Source organism: Somniosus microcephalus, chromosome 13, assembly GCF_052327205.1.
Source record: "Somniosus microcephalus isolate GS21.2 chromosome 13, FLI_Smic_1.0, whole genome shotgun sequence".
In the NCBI taxonomy this organism is placed as follows: Eukaryota; Metazoa; Chordata; class Chondrichthyes; order Squaliformes; family Somniosidae; genus Somniosus; species Somniosus microcephalus.
In genome coordinates, this window is record NC_140999.1 from 72,557,473 (window position 1) to 72,581,902 (window position 24,430).

General features: G+C 45.4%; 1 protein-coding gene across 5 annotated transcripts in view; it reads right to left on the reverse strand.

The window, feature by feature from the left end:
* Nucleotides 1-24,430, reverse strand: part of LOC147108418 (uncharacterized) — a 150,166-nt gene that overhangs the window by 86,729 nt on the left and 39,007 nt on the right. For 4 of the 5 annotated variants that reach the window (XM_086005036.1, XM_086005032.1, XM_086005031.1 and 1 more), the window contains exons 7-8: nt 20,412-20,527; nt 1,492-1,607 (exon numbers count right to left, since the gene is read on the reverse strand). In XM_086005036.1, coding sequence (XP_085861162.1) covers nt 1,492-1,607; nt 20,412-20,527 — 232 coding nt within the window. The remainder of the gene's footprint in view (nt 1-1,491; nt 1,608-20,411; nt 20,528-24,430) is intronic. The other variant, XM_086005033.1, reaches the window with a different exon arrangement.

Here is a 24,430-nt window from a genome sequence, read left to right on the forward strand (position 1 = left end):
AAAGCCTTTAGTTACTCTCTTAACTCTCAGTCTTTTATGAGTAATTGATAGCGCATCAGTGCTATCCAGCCTAATCCCACTTTCCAGCTCCTGGTCCGTAGCCCTGTAAGTTACGGCACTTCAAGTGCGTATCCAAGTACTTTTTAAATGTGATGAGGGTTTCTGCCTCTACCACCCTTTCAGGCAGTGAGTTCCAGAACCCCAGCACCCTCTGGGTGAAAAATGTTCTCCTCACCTCCCCTCTAATCCTTCGGCCAATTACTTTAAATCTATGCCCCCTGGTTATTGACTTCACTGCTAAGGGAAATAGGTTCTTCCTTTCCACTCTATCTAGGCCCCTCATAATTTTATACACATCGATCAAGTCTCCCCTCAGTCTCCTCTGTTCCTAAGAAAACAACCCCAGCCTATCCAATCTTTCCTCATAGCTAAAAATTCTCCAGTCCTGGCAACATCCTCGTAAATCTCCTCTGTACCCTCTCTAGTGCAATCACATCTTTCCTGTAATGTGGTGACCAGAACTGTACACAGTACTCTAGCTGTGGCCTAACTAGTGTTTTATACAGTTCAAGCATAACCTCCCTGCTCTTGTGTTCTATGCCTCGGCTAATAAAGGAAAGTATCCCTTATGTCTTCTTAACCGCCTTACCTACCTGTCCTGCTACCTTCAGGGATCTGTGGACATGCACTCCAAGTTCCCTCTGTTCCTCTACACTTCTCAATATCCTACCATTTATTGTATATTCCCAGATGTATTATCTCACTTCTCCGGATTGAATTCCATTTGCCACTTTTCCATAGACAGCAGTGAGCTGTTGGGACCATGAAATTGTCATACCATGATAAAAGCAAGGATGGACAGGGTGCTGGTTCAGATTTTTGTAGCTTTTTCTCTTGACTGTAAGCTGTACTTTTTCCAAACTCTGTTCTCTGAGGTGTGTACTCAAAGGGCTAACAATGACTCCACTTGTATTTATCTGCTTACTATGTTTAATGTAGGCCCATGCTATTTTACAAGCTAAGGCAACTAACATCTTTACAGATACAGTAATACTAGTTAATCTCTCTTGGCATTGCATATGGGGAGTTGAGACTGAGGAGAGTATTCAGGTCAAGTGGGGTTGGAGGGTAGAGGGCATAATTGGACTGATGGGAGGAGGTTGGGGCAGCAGGGGGAGCGGACAGGGATGGAAAAACTGGGGGGGGGGGGGGGGGGGGAAATGGCAGTGGCCGGCATAAATTCCCAGTGGAGGGTGGGAACCCCTGGTGAACACTCAAATACTCATGGGGGGTAGGGGGTGGTGGGGAGAGGGAGTTAGGGGAGTTACTTGGTTTATAATTTTATTTACAAACTGCATCATGGTTGAATAATGGGTCTATACAGCGAATAAAACAAAAGAGTAATTATTAGCATTTTAGAAAATCTTCTGCAACACTTACGCTGCCTGAGCAAAACCAATGAGTCATGTAACATGTATCAGCATTACTTACTTGACTCCAGATTGTCCTCGGTCACTCTCAGATTTTGGTCTGCAACTTGATTTGGAGTCTGTCATGTTTCCCCTCTTCTCCTCTGTACACCTTTTGTGGCCAGGTTCACTTTTAGCCTGAATAAACAACACAATACAATACAATACAAATCGCTTTATTGGCATGATAAGGTACATCTTATGTTGCCAAAGCATCAAAATACATTTATGGTTGAACACATAAACGCGGTTCCATTCATACAGTGTATAAACAGGTATATCCCTGAGTTTATAAATATATTTTCGCCTTGTTTATATATACTCTTGTCTTAGTTTACTGGTTGTCCCTCTGTTCATGGCAAGCTGTAACATAGTGTGCCGCCAGTGTTACACAGCTTCTCTCCTCCCCCAGTAGGAATGGGAGTTTTTGGTTGTCAGTCAGATTTCTGAATTCAGGGCATATTTGTGAGAATTTTTGATAGAAATTCTCTCTGATGCCCTGATATTTTCCACAGGCTGTGAGGAAGTGCATCTCTGTCTCAACTACTCCCTGACTGCAGTGAGAGCATATCCTGTCTTCTCTTGGCAGCCTGGTCTGCCTGTGTCTGCCTTTTTCGATCGCTAGGCTATGTTCGCTAAGTCTGTACCTTGTCAAGGTTCTTCTCAGTTTGTTATCCTTTACCATGGTCAGGTAATCAGCTATGTTGTATTGTCTGTTTAGGGCCAAGTAGCAATTGAGTTTGCTTTGGGTTTTTGTTGTTTCTGCCCAATATGACAGATATTTTTCCTTTTGCTTAGCGACGATTGTGTTGGGTCGAATTCTTTGTGTTACCCTGTCACTGTCCTGGGGCTGGTTATTGTTAGTATTGTTATTAGTTACTTTATTGAGTCCCAGGACTAGTTGACTGAGGGTATTCTTCTTTATGGTCAGCTCTTGGCATTTCAGGGCGTCGTAGTGATAGCATTGGGGGTTGCTCATTTGTAGGTGATTCCAAAATTTGGTGGCTCTTTTTTGGATAGTGATTATTAATGGGTATTGGCCTAGTTCCGCCCTGCATGCGTTGTTTACTGTTTTCCTTTGAGTCCGGAGGATACTTTTACAGAATTCCGCATGTAGGATCTCAATTGGGTGTTTGTCCCATTTTGCAAAATCTTGTTGTGTTAGTGGTCCCCAGACCTCACTGCCATAGAGTGCAATTGGTTCAATTACTGATTTGAAAATTTTGAGCCAAATGCTAATTGGGATTTCTATTTGGATTGATTTTTTGATGGCATAGAAAGCCCTTCTTGCTTTCTCTTTCAGTTCATTCACAGCCAGTTTGAAGTTTCCCGTAGAACTGATTTTTAAGCCCAAGTATGTGTAGTGAGTGGTTTGTTCAATTTTGGTTGTTCCTACTGTGAAATTTATTGTGGGTCCATGTTGTTTGGATCTTTGCTGGAACACAAGGACTTTGGTTTTTTGGGGATTTATTGTCAGGGCCCAAGTCTGGCAGTACGACTCCAGCAGGTCCAGGTTCTGCTGTAGACCCTCCTTAGTTGGTGACAGCAGAACCAGGTCGTCGGCATAGAGGAGGAATTTAACCTTGGATTCATATAGGGTGAGGCCGGGTGCTGTAGATTGTTCAAGTAGTTTTGCCAATCCATTAATGTAAATATTAAAGAGTGTCGGTGAGATTGGCGAGCCCTGCGTCACCCCCCGCCCCTGTGGGAAGTATTTTGTTTGTTTGTCTCCAATTTTAACTGCACATTTATTGTTTGTATACATTGATTTAATTACATCATATGTTTTCCCTCCTACCCCGCTTTCGATAAGTTTCAGGAATAAACCGTCATGCCAGATGGAGTCGAAAGCCTTCTGGAAATCTACAAAGCATGCGTAGATTTTGCTTTTGTTATGGTGAACGTGTTTGTCAATTAGGGTCTGTAGGGTGAAGATATGATCGGATGTTCTATAGTTTGGCAGGAATCCAATTTGGCTTTTACTCAAGACATTGTGCTCTTCAAGGAAGTTTATAAGTCTTTTGTTTATGATGCTACAGAATACCTTCCCCAGGTTACTGTTTACACAGATGCCTCGATAGTTGTTTGGGTCGATTTTGTCCCCACTTTTGTATATGGGTGTTATGAGTCCTTTGTTCCAGATGTCAGGGAAATAACCGACACTCAGAACCAAGTTGAAGAGTTTTAGGATAGCCAGTTTCAGTTTGTCGTCTGCGTGTTTAATCATCTCGTTTAGTATGCCGTCTGTCCCGCAAGCTTTTCCTGGTCGCAGGTCCTTGAGTTTTTCAAGAAGTTCTTTTTCTGTTATTATGGCGTCTAGCGGGTTTTGGTTATCTTTTATGGCCATTTCAAGCTTTTCAAGTTTTTTGCGTATTTGGTGTTGCTCTGGTCCTAGTGTGTTTTTCTGGTATAATTTTTCAAAGTGGTTTACCCATGTGTCCCCATTTTGAATGGACAAATCGTCGTGTTGTTTTTTGTGTAGTGTTTTCAAGTTGTCCCAGAAACAATTCGACTCAATGGATTCCTCCATGGAGCTGAGTGTATTCTTAATAAATTGCTCTTTTTTGGTCCTGAGTGTGTTTCTGTATTGTGTTAGCGTCTGACAATAAGTAAGGCGTAATTCCTCGTTTTCTGGATGTCTGTGTTTTTGGTTTGATAGTTTTCTAAGTTTTTTCCTCATGTTATGGCAATCATGGTCAAACCATTTTTCATAGTTTTTTGTTTTGGGTTTGTTCTTGCGAGCTTTCAAGTTTGCATTTGTTGCCAAATTATCAAAAATATTGTTTAGTTTACTAACTGCCCGGTTTACGCCTTCTTTATTTTCTTTGACCACCCATGCGGTTGCCATTGGATTGTCGATATATGCACCATTCTCAGCATCCCCATGATCAAGAACCACCAACAGTCAAGTTGACAGAGCCACAGATGCAACACTTCTTTTCTCCCCATTGTAGACTGCATTGGAACACACCAGACCAGCTGAGATGGCGGGCAGGTGACCTACACATGGCCTCTGTCAATACAACTAAGCATCTGATTATTCTGCTGTCTCCCAATTGTCATTCCACCCTGGTGGGTAAACAGCTGACTTCCGGCCTGCACGTGAGCAAAGCCCTGTAACACACCACGTTACATGGAAATTGCAGGTACAAACCCCAGATGGGGAGGGGAGGAAGGATTTGTTAACGTTATCCAGTAAGATCCATCAATGGTCAACTTTCTGACCTCAAATAAAAAATACAAAAATCCCAGCTCTGCCCCATCAACAAGTTTACAAATTGAGCCCAGAAACCAGAAATGGGAAAGCAGTCAAAATCCTGGCGTGGAAATTGCTGGAAGAAAGTAGTAAGCTGAGCCATTTTGAAAGTACTAGGTAATCTTGTGTGGCGTAGCTCAAAGCCCTAGCTCTGATTTTAAGATTGTGCCCTCTTGTCTGGATTCCCCCACCAAAGGAAATAGTTTATTTGTATCTATCCTATCAAATCCCTTTATCATTTTAAACACCTTGATTACACCCCCCCATCAACTTTCTAAACTCAAGGGAATAGTAGACCCATGACTAAGGTCAGAATATCGAATTATATAGAAATATATACAGCACAGAAACAGACCATTCGGCCAAATCAGTCCATGTCGGTGTTTATGCTCCACTTGAGCCTTAATCTACCTGCAGTATGTGTAAGGGAAATACGATTTACTAGGAACGAACCAAAACATGTCGGGACAAGTAGCAGAATGGATAGCAAGCTGGCTACAAAACAAAAAACCAGGAGTATGGGTTTAAGGATAGTTACTCAGATTGGCAAAAGGTGGAAAGTAGTGTTCCACAAGGATTGGTGCTGGGACCACTGTTATTCACCATTTACATAAACCATTTGGACTAGGGAATCAGAAATACAATTTCAAAATTTGCACATGACATCAAATTGGGTGGTATAGTTAATACTGAGGAAGGCACTGACAAAATGCAAGACATTAATAAAATTGCAAAATGGATGTGTAATTGGGAAATTAATTTCAACATAGTTAAGTGTGAGGTGTTGTAGGAAGAATAAGGAGGCCACAAACTCCTTGGAAAATAAGAGTCTAAATGAGGTAGAGGAGCAAAGGGGGTACAGATACAAATTACTAAAAGTAGCAACACATTAATAAGGCTATAAAAAAAGCAAACAAATCACTGGAGTTCATTTCTAGAAGGGATGGAATTGAAAAGCAGAGACATTGGCCTAGAAATTGGGTATAGCCCCGCTTGAGGCGTTAGAACTGGCGCTGCGCAAAGTTTATAACCAGACGAAACTTATCGCTGCCTGGCACGAAATTGGGTTGCATCGCCCCTAAAGGGGATTGAGGCGCGAATTCAGGCATTACATGGGACTCCTAAGGCGCTAAACTTCTGGCGCAACCCAATATCGGAGCGGACGGGCGCAGCGCAGGTGCTCTCAATTACTGATGCTCACGAGACTTCCAGGCGCCGGCCAGCTCTTAAAGGGGTGGGTCAGTCAGCTTCAGCATCCACACTCTTCGCCTTGCAGGCCTCAGAATCGGCGCAGGCCCTTCTCTGGCGCTAAAAACTTGGACCAGATGGAGAAGGTGAGACAGAGAGCAGAGCGCTTCACCAATGAGGCTCTGGAGCAATTGGTGGCCGCAGTGGAGCGCCGGCGAGATGTTCTCTACCCAAATAATGGCACAAGGCCGAATCATAAGGACTACTGACGAGCTTGGAGGGATGTATGCCAGAGGGTCAACTCCAGCAGCATGGTGACCAGGAGCCCTGTCCAACGCAGAAAGAAATTCAACGACCTCACTCGGGTCGTGAGGGTGAGTGTTGTTTCTGCAAACTTCTGCATCCCTTCATTTGCACCTGACTTTATGGCTACAGGGTGGGCTGTGCCCCATTGGCCATCTGCCAGCAAGCACCCATGGCCCTTTCTGGGCACACACATGCACATTTGTCTCAAGGCGTCATGTAAGGGCTCTTGCACCATGGGGGGCATGAGATGATCACTCAGGGCATCATGCAAGGGCTCTTCCACCATGGGGGGCATGAGATGATCACTCAGGGCATCATGTAACATAACTTCCCCTCCTTTCCCCTGCAGTCCAAGCTGGCGAGGATTGGCAAAGACCAGCTTCGCACCGGTGGAGGACCTCCACAAGTGGTCACTCTCACGGGTCTCGAGGAGAAAGTCCACCAGATTCTTGGAGGACGTCTGAGTGGTCCTGTAACCACTGCAGCTGCCGACCCCATTGTCGACAGCAATGGTAAGGTTCTCACCTTTTACAACTGTCTCCTTCCACTTGTTCTCCCTGCCAGCATGCTTTCTCACTGTGGACCCATGTCATAGCCTTGCCGCAATCTGGCATCCCTTGCTGCCAAGCTGTCCTTTTGCTAAAGCCACGCTTCCACCTCCCTGCTTTTAGATGCTGCATCACCAGCTCGGAAGCCGGGCCCTCAAGCTGCCAGTGCCAGTGCCTCCGAAGGCTCAATGAGAAAATTACTGTCCAACAGAAGGTCAGCAACTCTCTCCAGCAACGATCAGAATGGCCAGCCCAAATGGCTGCAGCTTTTACACTAGTGCTGTCCCCTTTAAATAGTGCCCCCCCGAGTCCGAGAAGGGCCTGGGAATGCTCCATCCAACTGTCACTAATAGCGCCAGGCAAAAAGGTTGCGGGCGCCACCGAATATCCGGTCCGGGGCGCCAAAAAGGCGTTGTACACTGAAATGACGTCATGATCTGCCTGCGCCCGCGGGCGAGCGAAAAGAGTTAGCACCGGCGCTAAAAGGATACTCAATATAGGAGGTGGCACTATATTCACTGCGCCCGCCCGAAAATTGGGTAACGCCCCAATTCTCGGGCTCTTTAGGCGCTAATTGCTGGCACTACCAACCGAATTTCTAGGCCATTATGTTTAACTTGTGTAGAACCAAAATTATTAAAAAGGATATAGAGGCACGGCAGAAGGTGCAAAATAGATTTACATGAAAGATACCAGAATTGAAAGGTTATACATTTCAAGAAAGTTTGAACAGGCTGGAGCTCTTTTCTCCAGAAAAAAGACTGAGGGGTGGCCTGATAGAGGTCTTTAAAATAATGATAGGGTTTGATAGGGTAGACATAGAGAAAATGTTCCACTTATGGGGGGGGGGGGGGGGGGGGGAGGAAAAGAGACCAAAACTAGGGGCTATAAATAAGATAGTCAGTAATAAATCCAACAGGAAATTCAGGAGAAACTTCTTTACCAAGAGAGTGGTGAGAATGTGGAACTCGCCAGCACAAGGAGTAGTTGAGGCAAATAGCATAGATGCATTTAAGGAGAAGCTTGATAAACATGAGGGAGAAAGGAATAGAAGGATATGTTGATGGGGTTAGATGAAGAGGGGTGAGGAGGTTCGTGTGGAGCATAAACACTGGCATGCACCTGTTGGGCCAAATGGCCTGTTTCTGTGCTGTAAATACAATGTAACTTTTATAGAAGTATTGTGATCCGATTAAGGGGAAGCTAGATAAACACACAAAAGAAAGACTTGCATTTCTATAGCGCCTATCGCAACCTTAGGACGTCTCAAATCGCTTTACAGCCAATGAAGTACTTTTGAAGTGTAGTCACTGTTGTAACATAGGAAACACGGCAGCCATTTGCACACAGCAAGGTCCCACAAACAACAATGAGATAATGACCAGATAGTCTATTTTCAGTAATGTTGGTAGAGGGTTTAAATATGGCCAGGACACCGGAGATAACTCCCCTGTTCTTCTTCAAAATAGTGCCATGGGATCTTTGCATCCACCTGAGGAAGTAGACAGGGCCTTGATTTAACATCTCATCAGAAAAACGACAGTGCAGCACTCCCTCAGTACTGCACTAGAGTGTCAGCCTAGATTTTGTGCTCAAGGCTCTGGAGTGGGACGTGAACCCACAACCTTTGGACTCCATGGCGAGAGTGCGACCACTGAACCACAGCGAACATATGAGGGAGAAAGAAATAGAAGGATATGTTGATAGGGTTAGATGAAGTAGGGTGAGAGGCTTGTGTGGAGCATAAACACTGGCATGGAATGGCCTGTTTCTGTGCTGTACATTCTATGTAATTCTATGAATACATTCATATGCTACCTGTCCTCATAATTTAACCCTTTAAGCCATAGTATCATTTTGGTGAATCTGTGTTGTATCTTTCCTGAGGTTCACTGCTCAAAACTGACACAGTGCTCCACATGGGTCTGACTAATACTCTGTACAATTGAAGCATCATTTTCTCACTTTTGAATTCTAATCCCCTTGAGATAAAGGCCAACATTCCATTAGCATTTACTAGCTTTTAGTGATTTGTGTACATGGACACCTAAATCCCTTCGCTCCTCCACAGCGCCAGTCTCGTCACCATTAAAAAAATATTCTTATCTGTCTTGTTTAGATCCAAAGTGGATGACATCACACTTCTGCACATTGAACTCTATTTGCCATAGTTTTGCCCACTCACTCATATCCAGGTTTGGATAAGCTGCAAATTCCTCCAGCTAACCATTGGGAAGACCGAAGTCATCGGCCCAGAAATTTGGGTCTCCACGGGTGAGTACGCACGGGGTACTCACCCGTAGGCCCGATGGAAGTGCCAGTTTCCTGCATGCACGGGAAACCGGCACTTCCGTTCCTCTGAACGAAGGGGTTCAGAGGTCGAACGCGTGCGCGGGGGAGGCTGCGTGTGCGCATCAAACTTCATTTTTTTTGTTTGTTTTTTTACAGGTTTTTCCGTGAGGGTACTGCAGAATTTAGAAATGTAAAAAGCAGACGTAAGGCCTGCTTTTTACAAGGCAAGTGGTGAATTAATTAAAATTAAAACATTTTTCCACAGGTTTATTATTTTTAAATACTTTAAAGCAAGGTAAGTTTATTTTTAGCCCCGTTAGAAAATAAAATTATTTTTTTCAAAAATTTAAATTATTGTTTAAAATAGTTATTTCATTTAATTTATAGTTTATTTCAAAAATGTGATTTAAAAAAAAATTTATTTGAAGATTTAGTGCTATTTTGGGGCCGTATTATTTATAAGTCTTGACAGCACTTCCTGTCAGACTTATGAATGGAGCATTCCCTGCTCCGATTGGCTCCCCACGGCCCACGTGATCCCAGGGGACACTTCGAACTAACTGCGCCCCTGGGATACGCAAGCACTGCGCGCCAGCAGCTGGACCAGGCCCCGGATCGGAATCCCACGGGGGCCCACAGCTCAATGGCCCGCGCGCTAGCTAAGTGCAGGTCGGGGGCTTGCACCGCGGGAAGCCCCCGACCCGAATTTCTGGGCCAATGTCTCCAACCCCTGCCACAAACTCCCTACTTGTACTACCCATTCCATGAAATCCCCAGCCACTGTCTCAGGTTCAACCAGACGGTTCGCAACCCTGAGCTGAGCTTCTGACCCCACATCTTCTCCGTCAACTACTGCTATCTCTGTATCAACACCCGTTTCTGCCTTGCCTCAACCCATCTACTGCTGAAACCCTCATCTATGCCTTTATCATCTCCAAACTCATATCCAGCTTCTCCAAAACTGCGGCCTGCATCTGATCCCGAACCCGTCCCTCTCACCCATCACCTCTGTCCTTGCTGACCGACACTGGCTCACTGCCTCCAACGTATCAAATTTAAAATTCTCACACAATCTCTTTGCTCCTCTGATTCTGGTCTCATGTGCACCCCCTCTCTCCCTTCACCCCACCAATGGTGGTGTGCCATCAGCCGCCTAGGCCCCCTCTCTGGAATTCCTCCTTCAACCCCTCTGCCTCTCCAACTCCTCCTGAGACCCTCCTTAAAACCCACCTTTTCATCACCTCTCCTAATAGCTCCTTCTTTAGCTCAATATTCATCTTTTCCTCACACCTCGGGATATTTTTTCTATGTTAAAGGCGCTTTATAACAAGTTGTTGGTGATGAATGCAAAGTGCTGCGACCATCAGTCAATCAGTCCTACGAGAGCAGCGGAGAGAGCGGACCTGGTCAGGGAGGAGCGGAGCCAGGGGAATAAAGAGCGGAGGAGAGGAGGCCCAAATTCACCGAGAGCAGCGGCAAGAGTGGACCTGGTCGGGGAGGAGCGGAGCCAGGGGAATAAAGAGCGGAGGAGAGGAGGCCCAAACTCACCGTGAGCAGCGGCGAGAGCGGACCTGGTCAGGGAGGAGCGGAGCCAGGGGAATAAAGAGCGGAGGAGAGGAGGCATAAACTCACCGTGAGCAGCGGCGAGAGCGGACCTGGTCAGGGAGGAGCGGAGCCAGGGGAATAAAGAGCGGAGGAGAGGAGGCATAAACTCACCGTGAGCAGCGGCGAGAGCGGACCTGGTCAGGGAGGAGCGGAGCCAGGGGAATAAAGAGCGGAGGAGAGGAGGCACAAACTCACCAAGAGCAGCGGCGAGAGCGGACCTGGTCGGGGAGGAGCAGAGCCAGGGGAATAAAGAGCGGAGGAGAGAGAGAAAAAAATGAGGAGTGACATCACAGGACACCAGGCAGGTGATTGGTTGGTGACTACTACAGTTTTTTTCAGTCTCTAAGCTAGCTAAGAAACTGTAAATTGCTATAACTTCACTTTATTAAATTAGTAATTCAAACTAGATAAACCAATGAAGCAAATAATTGATAATAAAAATAATTAATGAACTAATGAAATAAATAAAGAAGGTTAGGCAGACATGACAGGGCAAGTGGTGCGCCATAACTGCAGCATGTGGTGCGCCATAACTGCAGCATGTGGAGACCAGCGAGATCCCGAGCAATCACATCTGCAGTAAGTGTCTGCAGCTCAAGGAACTTCGGCTCAGAGTTGGTGAGCTGGAGTACGAAGTGCAGACATTGCGGGGCATCAGGGAGGGGGAGAGTTACCTGGACACTTTGTTCCAGGAGGCAGTCACATCCCTTAGGTTAAGTAGTACTTAATTGTAGTTCATCAATGGTCAGGGACAGGAGGGTGTGACTGCGAGTCAGAAAGGTATGGGGACCCAGGATGTAGTGATGGATGAGCCTTGGCCCTTGACTTTGACCAACAGGTATGAGATATTTGCTACCTGTGGGGATGAGAACAAGGACAGCAGGGTGGATGAGCAAACTGACCATGGCACCGTGGTACAGGAGGCCATTCAAGTGGGGGGAGTGAATAAGAATGTGTTCTTTGTTTAAGTCATTTTAGTCACCATTTTAATGACTATGTAGATAGGGCTTTAAACTAATGAAGCGGGGGTGGGAGAATACTGTTCTCTGCAGCCGCGACCGGGAGTTCTGAAGGTTGTGTTGCCTGCCCGGTGTCAGGGTAAAGGATGGCTCCTTGCGGCTGGAGAAGAACTTGGAGGGGGAGGATCCAGGTGCCGTGGTCCATGTAAGAGCCAACGGCATAGGTAGAACTAGGAATGAGGTTCTGCTGAGAGAGTTTGAGGAGCTAGGGTCAAAATTAAAACGCAGAACCTCACAGGTAATAATCTCTGGATTGTTACCTGAGCCACGCGCAAATTGGCATAGGGACAAACAGAATAGAAGGTTAAATGCGTGGCTCAAAGTAGTGTGGGAGGCAGGGGTTTCAATTCATGGGGCACTGGCACCAGTACTGGGGAAAGAGAGAGCTGTTCTGTGGGGACGGGCTTCACTTAAACAAGGCTGGGACCAGTGTCCTGGCAGAAAAAAATCAAAGAGCAAGTTATTATCTAAATGGGGAGAAACTGCAAAGTGCTACAGTACAAAGGGATCTGGGGGTCCTGGTGCATGAAACACAGAAGGTTAGTATGCAGTTACAGCAGGTGATCAGGAAGGCCAATGGAATCGTGGCTTTTATTGCAAGGGGGATGGAGTATAAAAGCAGGGAAGTCTTGCTTCAGTTATACAGGGTACTGGTGAGGCCACACCTGGAATACTGCGTACAGTTTTGGTTTCCATATTTAAGAAAAGATATACTTGCTCTCGAGGCAGTTCAGAGAAGGTTCACTCGGTTGATTCCGGAGATGAGGGGGTTGACTTATGAGGAAAGGTTGAGTACGTTGACTTATGAGGAAAGGTTGAGTAGATTGGGCCTCTACTCATTGGAATTCAGAAGAATGAGAGGCGATCTTATCGAAACATAAAAGATTGTGAGGGGGCTTGATCGGGTGGATGCGGTGAGGATGTTTCCACTGATGGGTGAGATTAGAACTAGGGGGCATAATCCTAGAATAAGGGGCTGCCCTTTCAAAACTGAGATGAGGAGAAACTTCTTCACTCAGAGGGTGGTAAATCTATGGAATTTGCTACCTCAGAGAGCTGTGGAAGCTGCGACATTAAATAAATTTAAAACGGAGATAGACAGTTTCCTAACTGATAAGGGAATTAGGGGTTACGGGGAGCGGGCAGGGAAGTGGACGTGAGTCTAGGTTCGGATCAGCCATGATCCTATTGAATGGTGGAGCAGGCCCGAGGGGCCGTATGGCCTACTCCTGCTCCTACTTATGAATTGAATAACAAGGCGGTAGATAGGGCTTTAAGCTAATGAAGCGGGGGTGGGAGAATTTAGGAAAGGGTAATTCAAAAGCAGCAAGAAAAATGTCAAGGCTGTAGAGCAGATTAGTGATCTGGGTAAAGATAAGCAGAACAGGTCAGGAAGGGACAGAAAGATTAATAAAGGTAATAGGGCATTAGTGACTAAAATGACATCAGGGAAAAATAGAAAAAAGTTAAAGCTGATATCTGAATGCACGAAGCATTCACAACAAAATAGATGAATTAATAGCGCAGATAGAAATAAATGGATTTGATTTAATAGCCATTACAGAGATGTGGTTGCAGAGTGACCAAGGTTGGGAACTAACTATTCCAGGATATTTGACTTTTAGAAGAGACAGGCAGAATGGAAAAGGAGGAGGGGTCACCCTGATAATAAAGGAGGGAATAAAGACAGTAGAAAAGATCTTGGCTTGGAAAAACAAAATGTAGAATCAGTTTGGGTGGCGCTAAGAAACAATAAGGGGCAGAAAACACTAGTGGGAGTAGTCTATAGGCCCCCCCCCAACAGTGGTTGTAGTGTTGGGCAGAGTACATAAGACGTAGAAGCAGGAGTAGGTCATTTGGCCCCTCCAGCCTGCTCCGCCATTCAATAAGATCATGGCTGATCTGATCTTGGCCTCAACTCCACTTCCCTGCCCACTCCCCATAACCCTTGACTCCCTTAGCTTTCAAAAATCTGTCTATCTCCACCTTAAATATATTCAATGACTCAGCCTCCACAGTTCTCTGGGGAAGAGAATTCCAAAGATTCACGACCCTCTGAGAGAAGAAATTCCTCCTCATTTCCGATTTAAAAAGGTGCCCCCTAGTTCTAAATTCCCCCACGAGGGGAAACATCCTCTCTGCATCTACCCTGTCAAGCCCCTTCAGAATCTTATGTTTCAATAAGATCCCCTCTTATTCTTCTAAACTCCAATGAGTATAGGCCCAACCTGCTCAACCTTTCTTCATAAGACAACCCCTCATCTCAGGAATCCACCTCGTGAACCTTCTCTGAACTGCCTCCAATGCAAGTATATCCCTCCTTAAATAAGGAGACCAAAACTGTACGCAGTACTCCAGGTGTGGTCTCACCAACACCCTGTACAGTTGTAACAGGACTTCCCTACTTTTATACTCCATTCCCTTTGCAATAAATGCCAACAGTCCATTTGCCTTCCTAATTACTTGCTGTACCTGCATGCTAACTATTTGTGATTCATGTACAAGGACCCCCAGATCCCTCTGTACCTCAGCATTTTGTAATCTCTCTCCATTTAAATAATTATTTGCTTTTTTATTTTTCCTACCAAAGTGGATAACCTCGCATTTTCCCACATTAAACTCCATCTGCCAGATTTTTGCCCACTCACTTAGCCTATCTATATCCTTTTGGAGATTCTTTGCGTCCTCCACGCAGTTTGCTTTCCCACCTATCTTTGTATCATCAGCAAATTTGGCTACATTACACTCAGTCCCTTCATCCAAGTCATTAATACAGATTGGAAATAGTTGAGGCCCCAGCACTGATCCCTGCGGCACCCCACTAGTTAATTTGCCAACCTGAAAATGACCTATTTATCCTGACTCTCTCTTTTCTGTTACTTAGCCAATCCTCTATCCATGCTAATATATTACCTCCAACCCAGTGAGCTCTTATCTTGTGTGGCACCTTATCGAATGCCTTCTGGAAATCCAAATACACGACATCTACTGGTTCCCCTTTATCCACCCTGCTCGTTACATCCTCAAAGAATTCCAGCAAATTTGTCAAACATGATTTCCCTTTCATAAAACCAGCTGACTCTGCTTGATTGTATTATGATTTTCTAAATGTCCGGTTACCACTTCCTTAATGATGGACTCCAGCATTTTCCCAATGACAGATTTTAGGCTAACTGGTCGATAGATGCCTGCTTTCTGTCTCCCTCCTTTCTTAAGTAAGGGCGTTACATTTGCGGTTTGCCAATCCGCTGGGACCTCGCCAGAATCCAGGGAATTTTAGTAGATTACAACCCACGCATCCACTATCTCTGCAGCCACCTCTTTTAAGACTCTAGGATGCAGGCCATTGGGTCCAGGGGACTTGTCCACCTTTAGTCCCATTAGTTTGCCTAGTACTTTCTCTCTAGTGAGAGTGATTGTTTTAAGTTCCCCCCCAAATCAGGAAATTAGAGATGCATGTAACAAGGATAATACAGGAAACTTTTGTTTAACCGGCACCTAAATATCCGGAATTCTCTAATAACCAGCACAATTCTCACTCCGAAAACTACAGTATACAGTCATTTATAAGTTTTGTTTTACTGTTAAGTAATTAAAGAGTTATGGATTACCCTCAACTGGCATTACTGTACTTAATCAAGCATCTTCCACCATCCATTTAACACAACATTCTGTAGGTGAGTACCCAATTATACTGCACATTTCTTGATTTTTTTATTTTTGTTTGTTAAAAATAGCCTCGGTAGGTAACCCTCTCCGTTATCCAGAATTTTTAATCAACCGGCACCATCCCGGTCCCGTCGGTGCCGGATACCAAAGAGTTTCCTGTACAGTAATCATGGGGGACTTTAACTTTTATATAGACTGGGCAAACCAAATTTGCAGAAATAATGCAGAGGAAGAGTTCATTGAATGCATTCAAGATAGTTTTCTAGATCAGTATGTCAAAGAACAAACGAGGGATTTGGCTATTTTAGATCTAGTACTGTGCAATGAGACGGGATTAGTTAATAACCTTGTCGTAAAGGAGCCTCTGGGGAGCAGTGATCATAATATGATAGAATTTTATGTTGAGTTTGAGAGTGATTTAGTTAAGTCCGAAACTAGGGTCCTAAACCTGAACAAAGCAAACTATGCAGGTATGAGGTGTGGGTTGGCTAAGGTAGGTTGGGAAACTAGATTAAAAGATATGACAGTAGAAACACAATGGCAAACACTTAAAGAAATAATTCATAATTCGCAACGAATATACATTCCCTTAAGGAATAAAAACACCATGGGAAAAATGGTTCAACCGTGGCTAACAAGAGAACTTAAAGATAGTATTGTGGCGGTACCACTGGTTGTCCCTTACATTGAGATACATAATTCCCTTTAACTTACCTTACTTTATGTGTCTATTACTATACTCAGGCTTCTCTCCTGTACTCTGACGTCATGACATCAGAGCTCGGAACCTTCCAACAGTTGAGCTCAGAACATGCTGGTAGTTGAGCTCGGAACCTGCTGGCAGTTGAGCTGGGAAACTTCTAGTTAGTCCTCGTGGAGTCCCCGCTGGGACAAGACCTATACCACGGTGCTCCTACAGTCAGCCATCTTACCTGCCATCTTACCTGATGTAATTAGTCTGTTCCTGTAAATAAACAACTTGTTAATAGTTCATCGAAGTCAAACTCTCTTATTTAGTGGCGATCTACACGAACCGCTACATTGGTGACCCAACGACGTGAGTACGGGAGCTCATCAATTCCAACACTACAATTGGTGAACCCGTATCCGTGAACGATTTTCACGGTAGCAACGCGCGCCTGAACCTCGTCTTCCCACAAGACGACCAATGCACAACCGACGAACAACCATGGAACAGCAACCGCCTCACTCCGCCAAAGGCGACCCCGTCTTTGCGAACGTATTCGCAAGGTAAGCGCAGCCTGGAGCAGATCCCGTTTGACACGGACAAAACTCAACCGGACCCCGTTTTTTTTTGTGAGCAATTTTCACAAAAGAAGCACGCCATGGAAGCACCAGCCGTTTTGCTGTCATTACCGCAATCCAGGGAGCCACAGTCTCCCTCGTGCTTTATACTGGTAGAAGCCCCGTTCGACGAGAACATCGATGCGGCGCCGACCACGCACTTGCTCACGGTCCCCGTACTCGTCTTTCCAACCGCCACACGGATCGTCCGCCTCGACGTCCACAGCGACAACAAGTATAAATCTCTCCAAGCGCGGGGTACAGCATGTTCGGGCCCACAAAATCGGAGCGCGCCCTGTGGGGGTACCACGAGGACTCACCCCCACGAAACACGAGGACACATTCCTCGCGCACGAGGACCCATCCCTCGCGAACCACGAGGACCTATCCCTCGCGAAAAACGACGACTCCTTCTCCGCCGACGACGCACCAGCCCTTCAGCCTGCTGGTTGTGTTACCTACTACACGATTCGGCGTGAACAAAAATCGTGCCGCCCTCCCGGCTGTGTTCTCCTAAATCTACAACAGTTACAAGTGTTGCCGCCCTCCAGGCAGAGTTGACCCCTCCTGAAAGCAACAACAACCCGGACCGTTGCCGCCCTTTCTCCAGTTTTCCCTTTAACAAACGCAAACGTCTACTGAAGCTGCACACAGAGGACGGGTCCAACGGGCATCCTGCGGCCGCGATCAGCCACGTGAAAGTTGCTGGCCTCACCGATCACTGATCAACGCAGCAACTCTTCACCCTCCATTGTGTTATCGTCGTAGCACTATGGCACGCACCGTTCCGTGCGTTCCAGCCTCCCGAAGGTTTCGCTCACCTGTCGGCGAGTACACCGACCTCGCCTGTCAAGTCGTTCTGGATCACTCGTTTGGCGTTCCTGCAGAGTTCGTTATAACAAGGACTTGTTCCAACATCAACAGAGTCATCGCCCGCGTCCGCCCAACCTGCCCGTCACTCTGACAAGGCCTGCTGTTTCGCACGTCTCCACGGTCCTTCGCCTGACGGATACACTTTATTCGCCACGACGCGCGTACGGATCCCCTCAAGAGCAGCATCTTCGGAACTCGCTCGCCAAGCCGAGACAGCACGACCACCCAGACCACCAGCTCGTCAGACCATCTCATCCTTGCACTTTCGTTAAAGCGAATTCTGGGGGGGCCTATGTGGCGGTACCACTGGTTGTCCCTTACATTGAGATACACAATTCCCTTTAACTTACCTTACTGTATGTGTCTATTACTATACTCAGGCTTCTCTCCTGTACTCTGGCGTCATGACATCAGAGCTCGGAACCTTCCAACAGTTGAGCTCGGAACCTGCTGGCAGTTGAGCTCGGAACCTGCTGGCAGTTGAGCTGGGAAACTTCTAGTTAGTCCTCGTGGAGTCCCCGCTGGGACAAGACCTATACCACGGTGCTCCTACAGTCAGCCATCTTACCTGCCATCTTACCTGATGTAATTAGTCTGTTCCTGTAAGTAAACAACTTGTTAATAGTTCGTCGAAGTCAAACTCTCTTATTTAGTGGCGATCTACACAAACCGCTACAGTATTAGATTAAAGGAAGAGGCTTATAATGTTGTCAAAAAGAGTAGTAAGCCTAAGGATTGGGTGGATTTTAGAATTCAGCAAAGGAGGACCAAGAAATTGATAAAGGGAAAATAAAATGAGAGTAAACTAGCGAGAGACATAAAAACAGACTGTAAAAGCTTCTATAGACATGTAAAAAGGAAAAGATTAGTGAAAGTAAACGTGGGTCCCTTACAGGCTGAGACAGGAGAAATTATAATGGGGAATAAGGAAATGGCAGAGAAATTAAACAAATACTTTGTGTCTGTGTTCACGGAAGACGCAAAAAACCTCCCGGAAATAGTGGAGAACCAAGGGTCTAGCGAGAATGAGGAACTGAAAGAAATTAGTATTAGTGAAAAAAATAGTACTGGAGGAATTAATGGGACTGAAAACCAATAAATCCCCTGGACCTGATGGCCTACATCCTAGGGTTTTAAAAGAGGTGGCTATAGAGATAGTGGATGCATTGGTTGTCATCCTCCAAAATTCTATAGATTCTAGAATGGTCCCCGCGAATTAGAAGGTAGCAAATGTAACCCCACTATTTAAGAAAGGAGTGAGAGAGAAAACGAAGAACTACAGGCCAGTTAGCCTGACATCAGTAGTAGGGAAATGCTAGAATCTATTATTAAGGACGTGGTAACAGGGCACTTAGAAAATAATAATAGGATTGGGCAGAGTCAACATAGATTTATGAAAGGGGAATCATGTTTGAGAGTTTTTTGAGGTCATATCTAGCAGACTATAGATAAGGGAACCAGTGGATGTGGTGTATTTGGATTTTCAGAAGGCATTCGATAAAGGTGCCACACGAGATTATTAAACAAAATTAGGGCTCATGGGATTGGGGGTAATATACTAGCATGGTTAACGGACAGAAAACAGAGTAGGAATAAACGGGTCATTTTCGGGTTGGCAGGCTGTAACTATTGGGGTACCACAAGGTTCAGTGCTTGGGCCTTAGCTATTCACAATCTATATCAATGATTTGGATGAGGGGACCAAATGCAATATATCCAAGTTTGCTGATGATACAAAGCTAGGTGGGAATGTAAGTTGTGAGGAGGATGTAAGGAGGCTTCAAGGGGATATAAACAAGCTAAGTGAGTGGGCAAGAACATGGCAAATGGAATATAATGTGGAGAAATGTGAAGTTATCCACTTTGGTAGGAAAAATAGAAAAGCAGAGTATTTTATAAATGGTGAGAGATTGGGAAATGTTGGTATTCAGAGGGACCTGGGTGTCCTTGTACATGAATCACTGAAAGTTAATATGCAGGTACAGCAAGCAATTAGGAAAGCAAATAGTATATTGGCTTTTATTACAAGAGGATTTGAGTATAAGAGTAAAGACGACTTACTGCAATTATATAGGGCCCTGGTGAGACCACACCTGGAGTATTGTGTACAGTTTTGGTCTCCTTACCTAAGGAAGGATATACTTGCCATAGAGGGAGTGCAACGAAGGATCACCAGACTGGTTCCTGGGATGTGGAGGGGGATTGTCCTATGAGGAGAGATTGAGTAGACTAGGCCTATATTCTCTAGAATTTAGAAGAATGAGAGGTGATCTCATTGAAACATACAAAATTCTTACAGCACTTGACACGGTGGATGCAAGGAGGATGTTTCCCCTGGCTGGGGAGTCTAAAACCAGGGGCCACAGTCTCAGAATAAGGAGTCGGCCATTTAGGACTGAGATGAGGAGAAATGTCTTCACTCAGAGGGTGGTGAATCTTTGGAATTCTCTACCCCAGAGGGCTGTGTAGACTCAGTCGTTGAGTATATTCAAGACAGAGATCAATAGATTTTTGGATCTTAAGGGAATCAAGGGATATGGGGATAGTGCAGGAAAGTGGAGTTGAGGTAGAAGATCAGCCATGATCATACTGAATGGCGGAGCAGGCTAGAGGGGCCGAATGGCCTACTCCTGGCTCCTATTTCTGATGTTATGATTCAAGCCTGACAATGGCTCAGAAGTTGTATTTCAGAGTTAGCATGGAATACACGATGGTAGGACCAGAGATATACATCCAACCACAAACCTACAGGTCTGTTTTTACACACGCATTTTGTGTGGGAACTGTGACACACCATCCCTCTCTCGTTTGCCCCCAGGTGAACTCTCTGATAATTAACAGTAACAACGAGGACATTTAATATCACTTGCACAGTTCTCACCTTGTCATATTTACTGAAGACATTCTTCAAACAAGTTACTTTGGTTGTAGAACACAGGCCACTCACCGAAAGTTTCTTGCCCTCAGTATCTGAAGTACTCTGGTTGCTTGGGAGCCCTAAATTACAGATATTCTCATTAATAATACAGAAACACTGCATTTTTGGCTTACAGTAGCTCAGAAAACAGCAAAGGAAATCCTGGTGATTGAGGTGGATTACAGCAGTATAAGAAGTTTTTTCGCTACTCTTTGTTTCACTATTACTGACAAAGGCTATTTAATGCGGTTTTAAATATGACAGTAACATTTTTTAGAGTTTCTCTCATTTACTATCTCACTACTCCTAATGACTTCACTTTGGCTTACATCTATAACATGTCGATGTTTCACATATCTTACTTCAATATTGGCTGGAAGGGACACGGTGTGGGTAACCTGTGGTAACTGCTCTCAACAGAGATCAGGCATTGCACTGTTTCCAAGGCCACCACCTAGCAGACTGATCAAGAGCCAAGTATGAGAGGAATCAGTGCCACAAGTGTGGCCATCACAGGAGCACACATACACAATGCAGAGAGCGGCAAAACCTGCAGTTGAGTTCAGGAGCTCAGTGGAGATGAAACCACAGGTGCAAACCTTCATCCCATATCTTTACAAAAAAGCACCCCTTTAAACCACACAAGTAGTGTTTATATGTAACCTAGTTCTTACACTTTAGTTATTATGCTTTAATAGCAATGGAATTTTTTTAAAGAGTAAAAATAGAATTTAGCAGCCCAGGTACCCCATACTTAGATATGCACCTGAAGTGCCATAGCCTACAGGGCTACGGACCAACAATGGGCAGCACGGTGGCATAGTGGTTAGCACTGTTGCCTCACAGCGCCAGAGACCCGGGTTCGAATCCGGCCTTGGGTGACTGTCTGTGTGGAGTTTGCACATTGGGATCGGGTGGGATATGTGTCGGTGCAGGCTCGATGGGCCGAAATAGCCTCTATCTGCATTGTGGGGTTTCTGTGATTCTGTGAAGAGCTGGAAAGTGGGATTAGGCTGGAGAGCTCTTTTTCAGCCGGCACAGACACGATGGGCTGAATGGCCTCCTTCTCAGAATCACAGAAACCCCACAGTGCAGATAGAGGCCATTTCGGCCCATCGAGCCTGCACCGACACATATCCCACCCGATCCCCGTAACCCCTACACCAACACATATCCCACCCTATCCCCGTAACCCCACGTATTTAATCCCCCTAACACTAAGGGTCAATTTATCATAGCCAATCAACCTAACCCGCACATCTTTGGACTGTGGGAGGAAACCGGAGCACCCGGAGGAAACCCACACAAACACAGGGAGAATGTGCAAACTCCACACAGAAATTTCTGTGGCGTAAATTTCTATCATTCTATAAATGATGACAAGACACTCACTTAATTACAACAGTCTTTCATATGAGTACCAGTATTGCTTAAAACTCAAAATCTAGAAGCAAAGAAATGTCTCCAACTGGCAGAAGCACAGTGCCACACTTCACTTAAAGCTCAACCCTTCTCTCTGTTCTTCCCCCCACACCCTCATCAGAAAATCACTCTCAGATGTCAAATTTCCATTTAAACCAATAAAATACTGGCGAATCCCAGGCCTAACCCATCAAGCTTAACCCGATATATCAGGATTATCTTGCAGACAAGCACCATTAAGGAAAAAGAAAAATACTAAAAAATTATTTCCTCTCCATTCAACACCTTTTCACCTATTTACTCTGCTGCTGCATCCCAGCTACATGTTGCCCCCTGATTCACTCAGTATAGTCATGAACTGCTGACTACTTTGCTGCATAGGTCAATCCATACCAGCCAACAGGAACCATGGTTTAATGAAGGATACCTGTTCTTTCCCTAACTTTTTTTCGCTTGAAACACATCTATTCAAAAAACAGAGAAATAGGTCCAATAAGGCCCTCGAGTTTAAGTCTCATTAACGTCAGAACCAACAGGCTTACGGTCCTGTTGCCTCCTGCAATCAACACTAATGATCGAAGAAGCCTACTGGTTGCAATCCTGATGTACACCAACATCACCCGCTTACACTGCTCCAAACATACCAGTTCCTTTTCTTAAAACAGAAATTAAAATTCTAAATACTGAACTTTTGTACATATTAGCAAAATGCTACATAATAGCAAAATGCTACATAATAAACTTCAAAATAAAATCTAAAAGTCGTATTCTCCTGTGGTTTAGCTGCTAGCAACACTCAAAACCTGTATAAAAGCAAGTTATTGCCTTCTGTCTTTCTCAATGAGTTGTCTTCGGGCTGTAAAACCGTCACAATTATTAAACTGGTGCAGTCAGAGGGTTGGTGTTCGCCTCTGACTACAGAAACATAGAAGATAGGAGTAGGCCATTTGGCCCTTCGAGCCTGCTCCGCCATTCAATGAGATCATGGCTGATCATCCAAATTCAGTGCCCTGTCCCTGCTTTCTTCCCATATCCCTTGATCCCTTTAGCCTTAATAAATATATCCAATTCTTTCTTGAATATATTTAATGAACTGGCCTCCACCGCCCTCTGTGGCAGAGAATTCCACAGGTTCACCACTCTCTGGGTGAAGAAATTCCTCCTCATTTCAGTCCTAAATGGCTAACCCCTTATCCTTAGACTATGACCCCTGATTCTGGACTCCCCGACCATCAGAAACATCCTTCCTGCATCTAGTCTGTCCAGACCTGACAGAATTTTATAGGTTTCGATGAGATCCCCTCTCAATCTTCTAAACTCCAGTGAGTATAAGCCCAATCGACACAATCTCTCCTCATACGTCATTCCTGCCATCCCAGGAATCAGTCTGGTGAATCTTCGCTGCACTCCCTCCATGGCAAGAACGTCCTTCCTCAGGTAAACCGGTGGCAGTGAGTCAGGAGCAGCCCGACTAGAGCGGGCCTTGTGGGAACACAGCATCGGCGGCAGTTCAAACCGGTGGCAGTGAGTCAGGAGCAGCGTACCAGTTCAACAGCACGGGAGAGAGGTAAAAAGTAATCAAAGTGTGACGTCACCAGGAAGCAGGTAAGTGATTGGTTGGTGAGTATTTGGTTGGTGAGTATATCTCTTTTTTTTAAACTTTAGCTCTGGTTTATAGTTTCTAAGGTCGCTCTGGTGTAGCAGGGACTGTTGGTAAACCAGTTAACTGTAGTGTAATTAGTGGGATTGACTGATTTAATTTAAATTCAATTAATTAAAGGGTAAGTCATGGCAGGACAGCCGGGCCCCGTGATCTGCTCCTCCTGCGATATGTGGGAACTCAGGGACACTTCCAGTGTCCCTGACAACTACATGTGCAGGAAGTGCATCCAGCTGCAGCTACTGACAGACCGTATTGCGGCGCTGGAGCTGCGATTGGACACATACTGGAGCGTTCACGATGCTCAGGACAACGTGAATAGCACATTTACGGAGTTGGACACACCGCAGGTAGAGGTTGGACAGGAAGAAAGGGAACGGGTGACCAACAGGCAGAGTACTAGGCGCAGGCAGGTAGTGCAGGGGTCCCCTGTGGCCATCCCCCTCTCCAACAGATACACCACTTTGAGTACTGTTGGGGGGGATGGCTTATCAGAGGAAGGCAGCAGCAGCCAACCTCCTGGCACCAGGGGTGGCTCTGCTGCACAGAATGGGAGGAAAAAGAGGGGTAGAGCTATAGTAATAGGGGATTCAATTGTAAGGGGAATAGAAAGGCGTTTCTGCGGCCGCAAACGAGACTCCAGGATGGTGTGTTGCCGCCCTGGTGCAAGGGTTAAGGATGTCTCCGAGCGACTCCAGAACATCTTGGAAGGGGAGGGTGAAGAGCCAGTTGTCGTGGTGCATATAGGCACCAACGATATAGGTAAAAAGCGGGATGAGGTCCTAAAAGCGGAATATAGGGAGTTAGGAGATAAATTAAAAAACAGGACCTCAAAGGTAGTAATCTCAGGATTGCTACCAGTGCCATGTGCTAGTCAGAGTAGAAATAGAAGGATACTTCA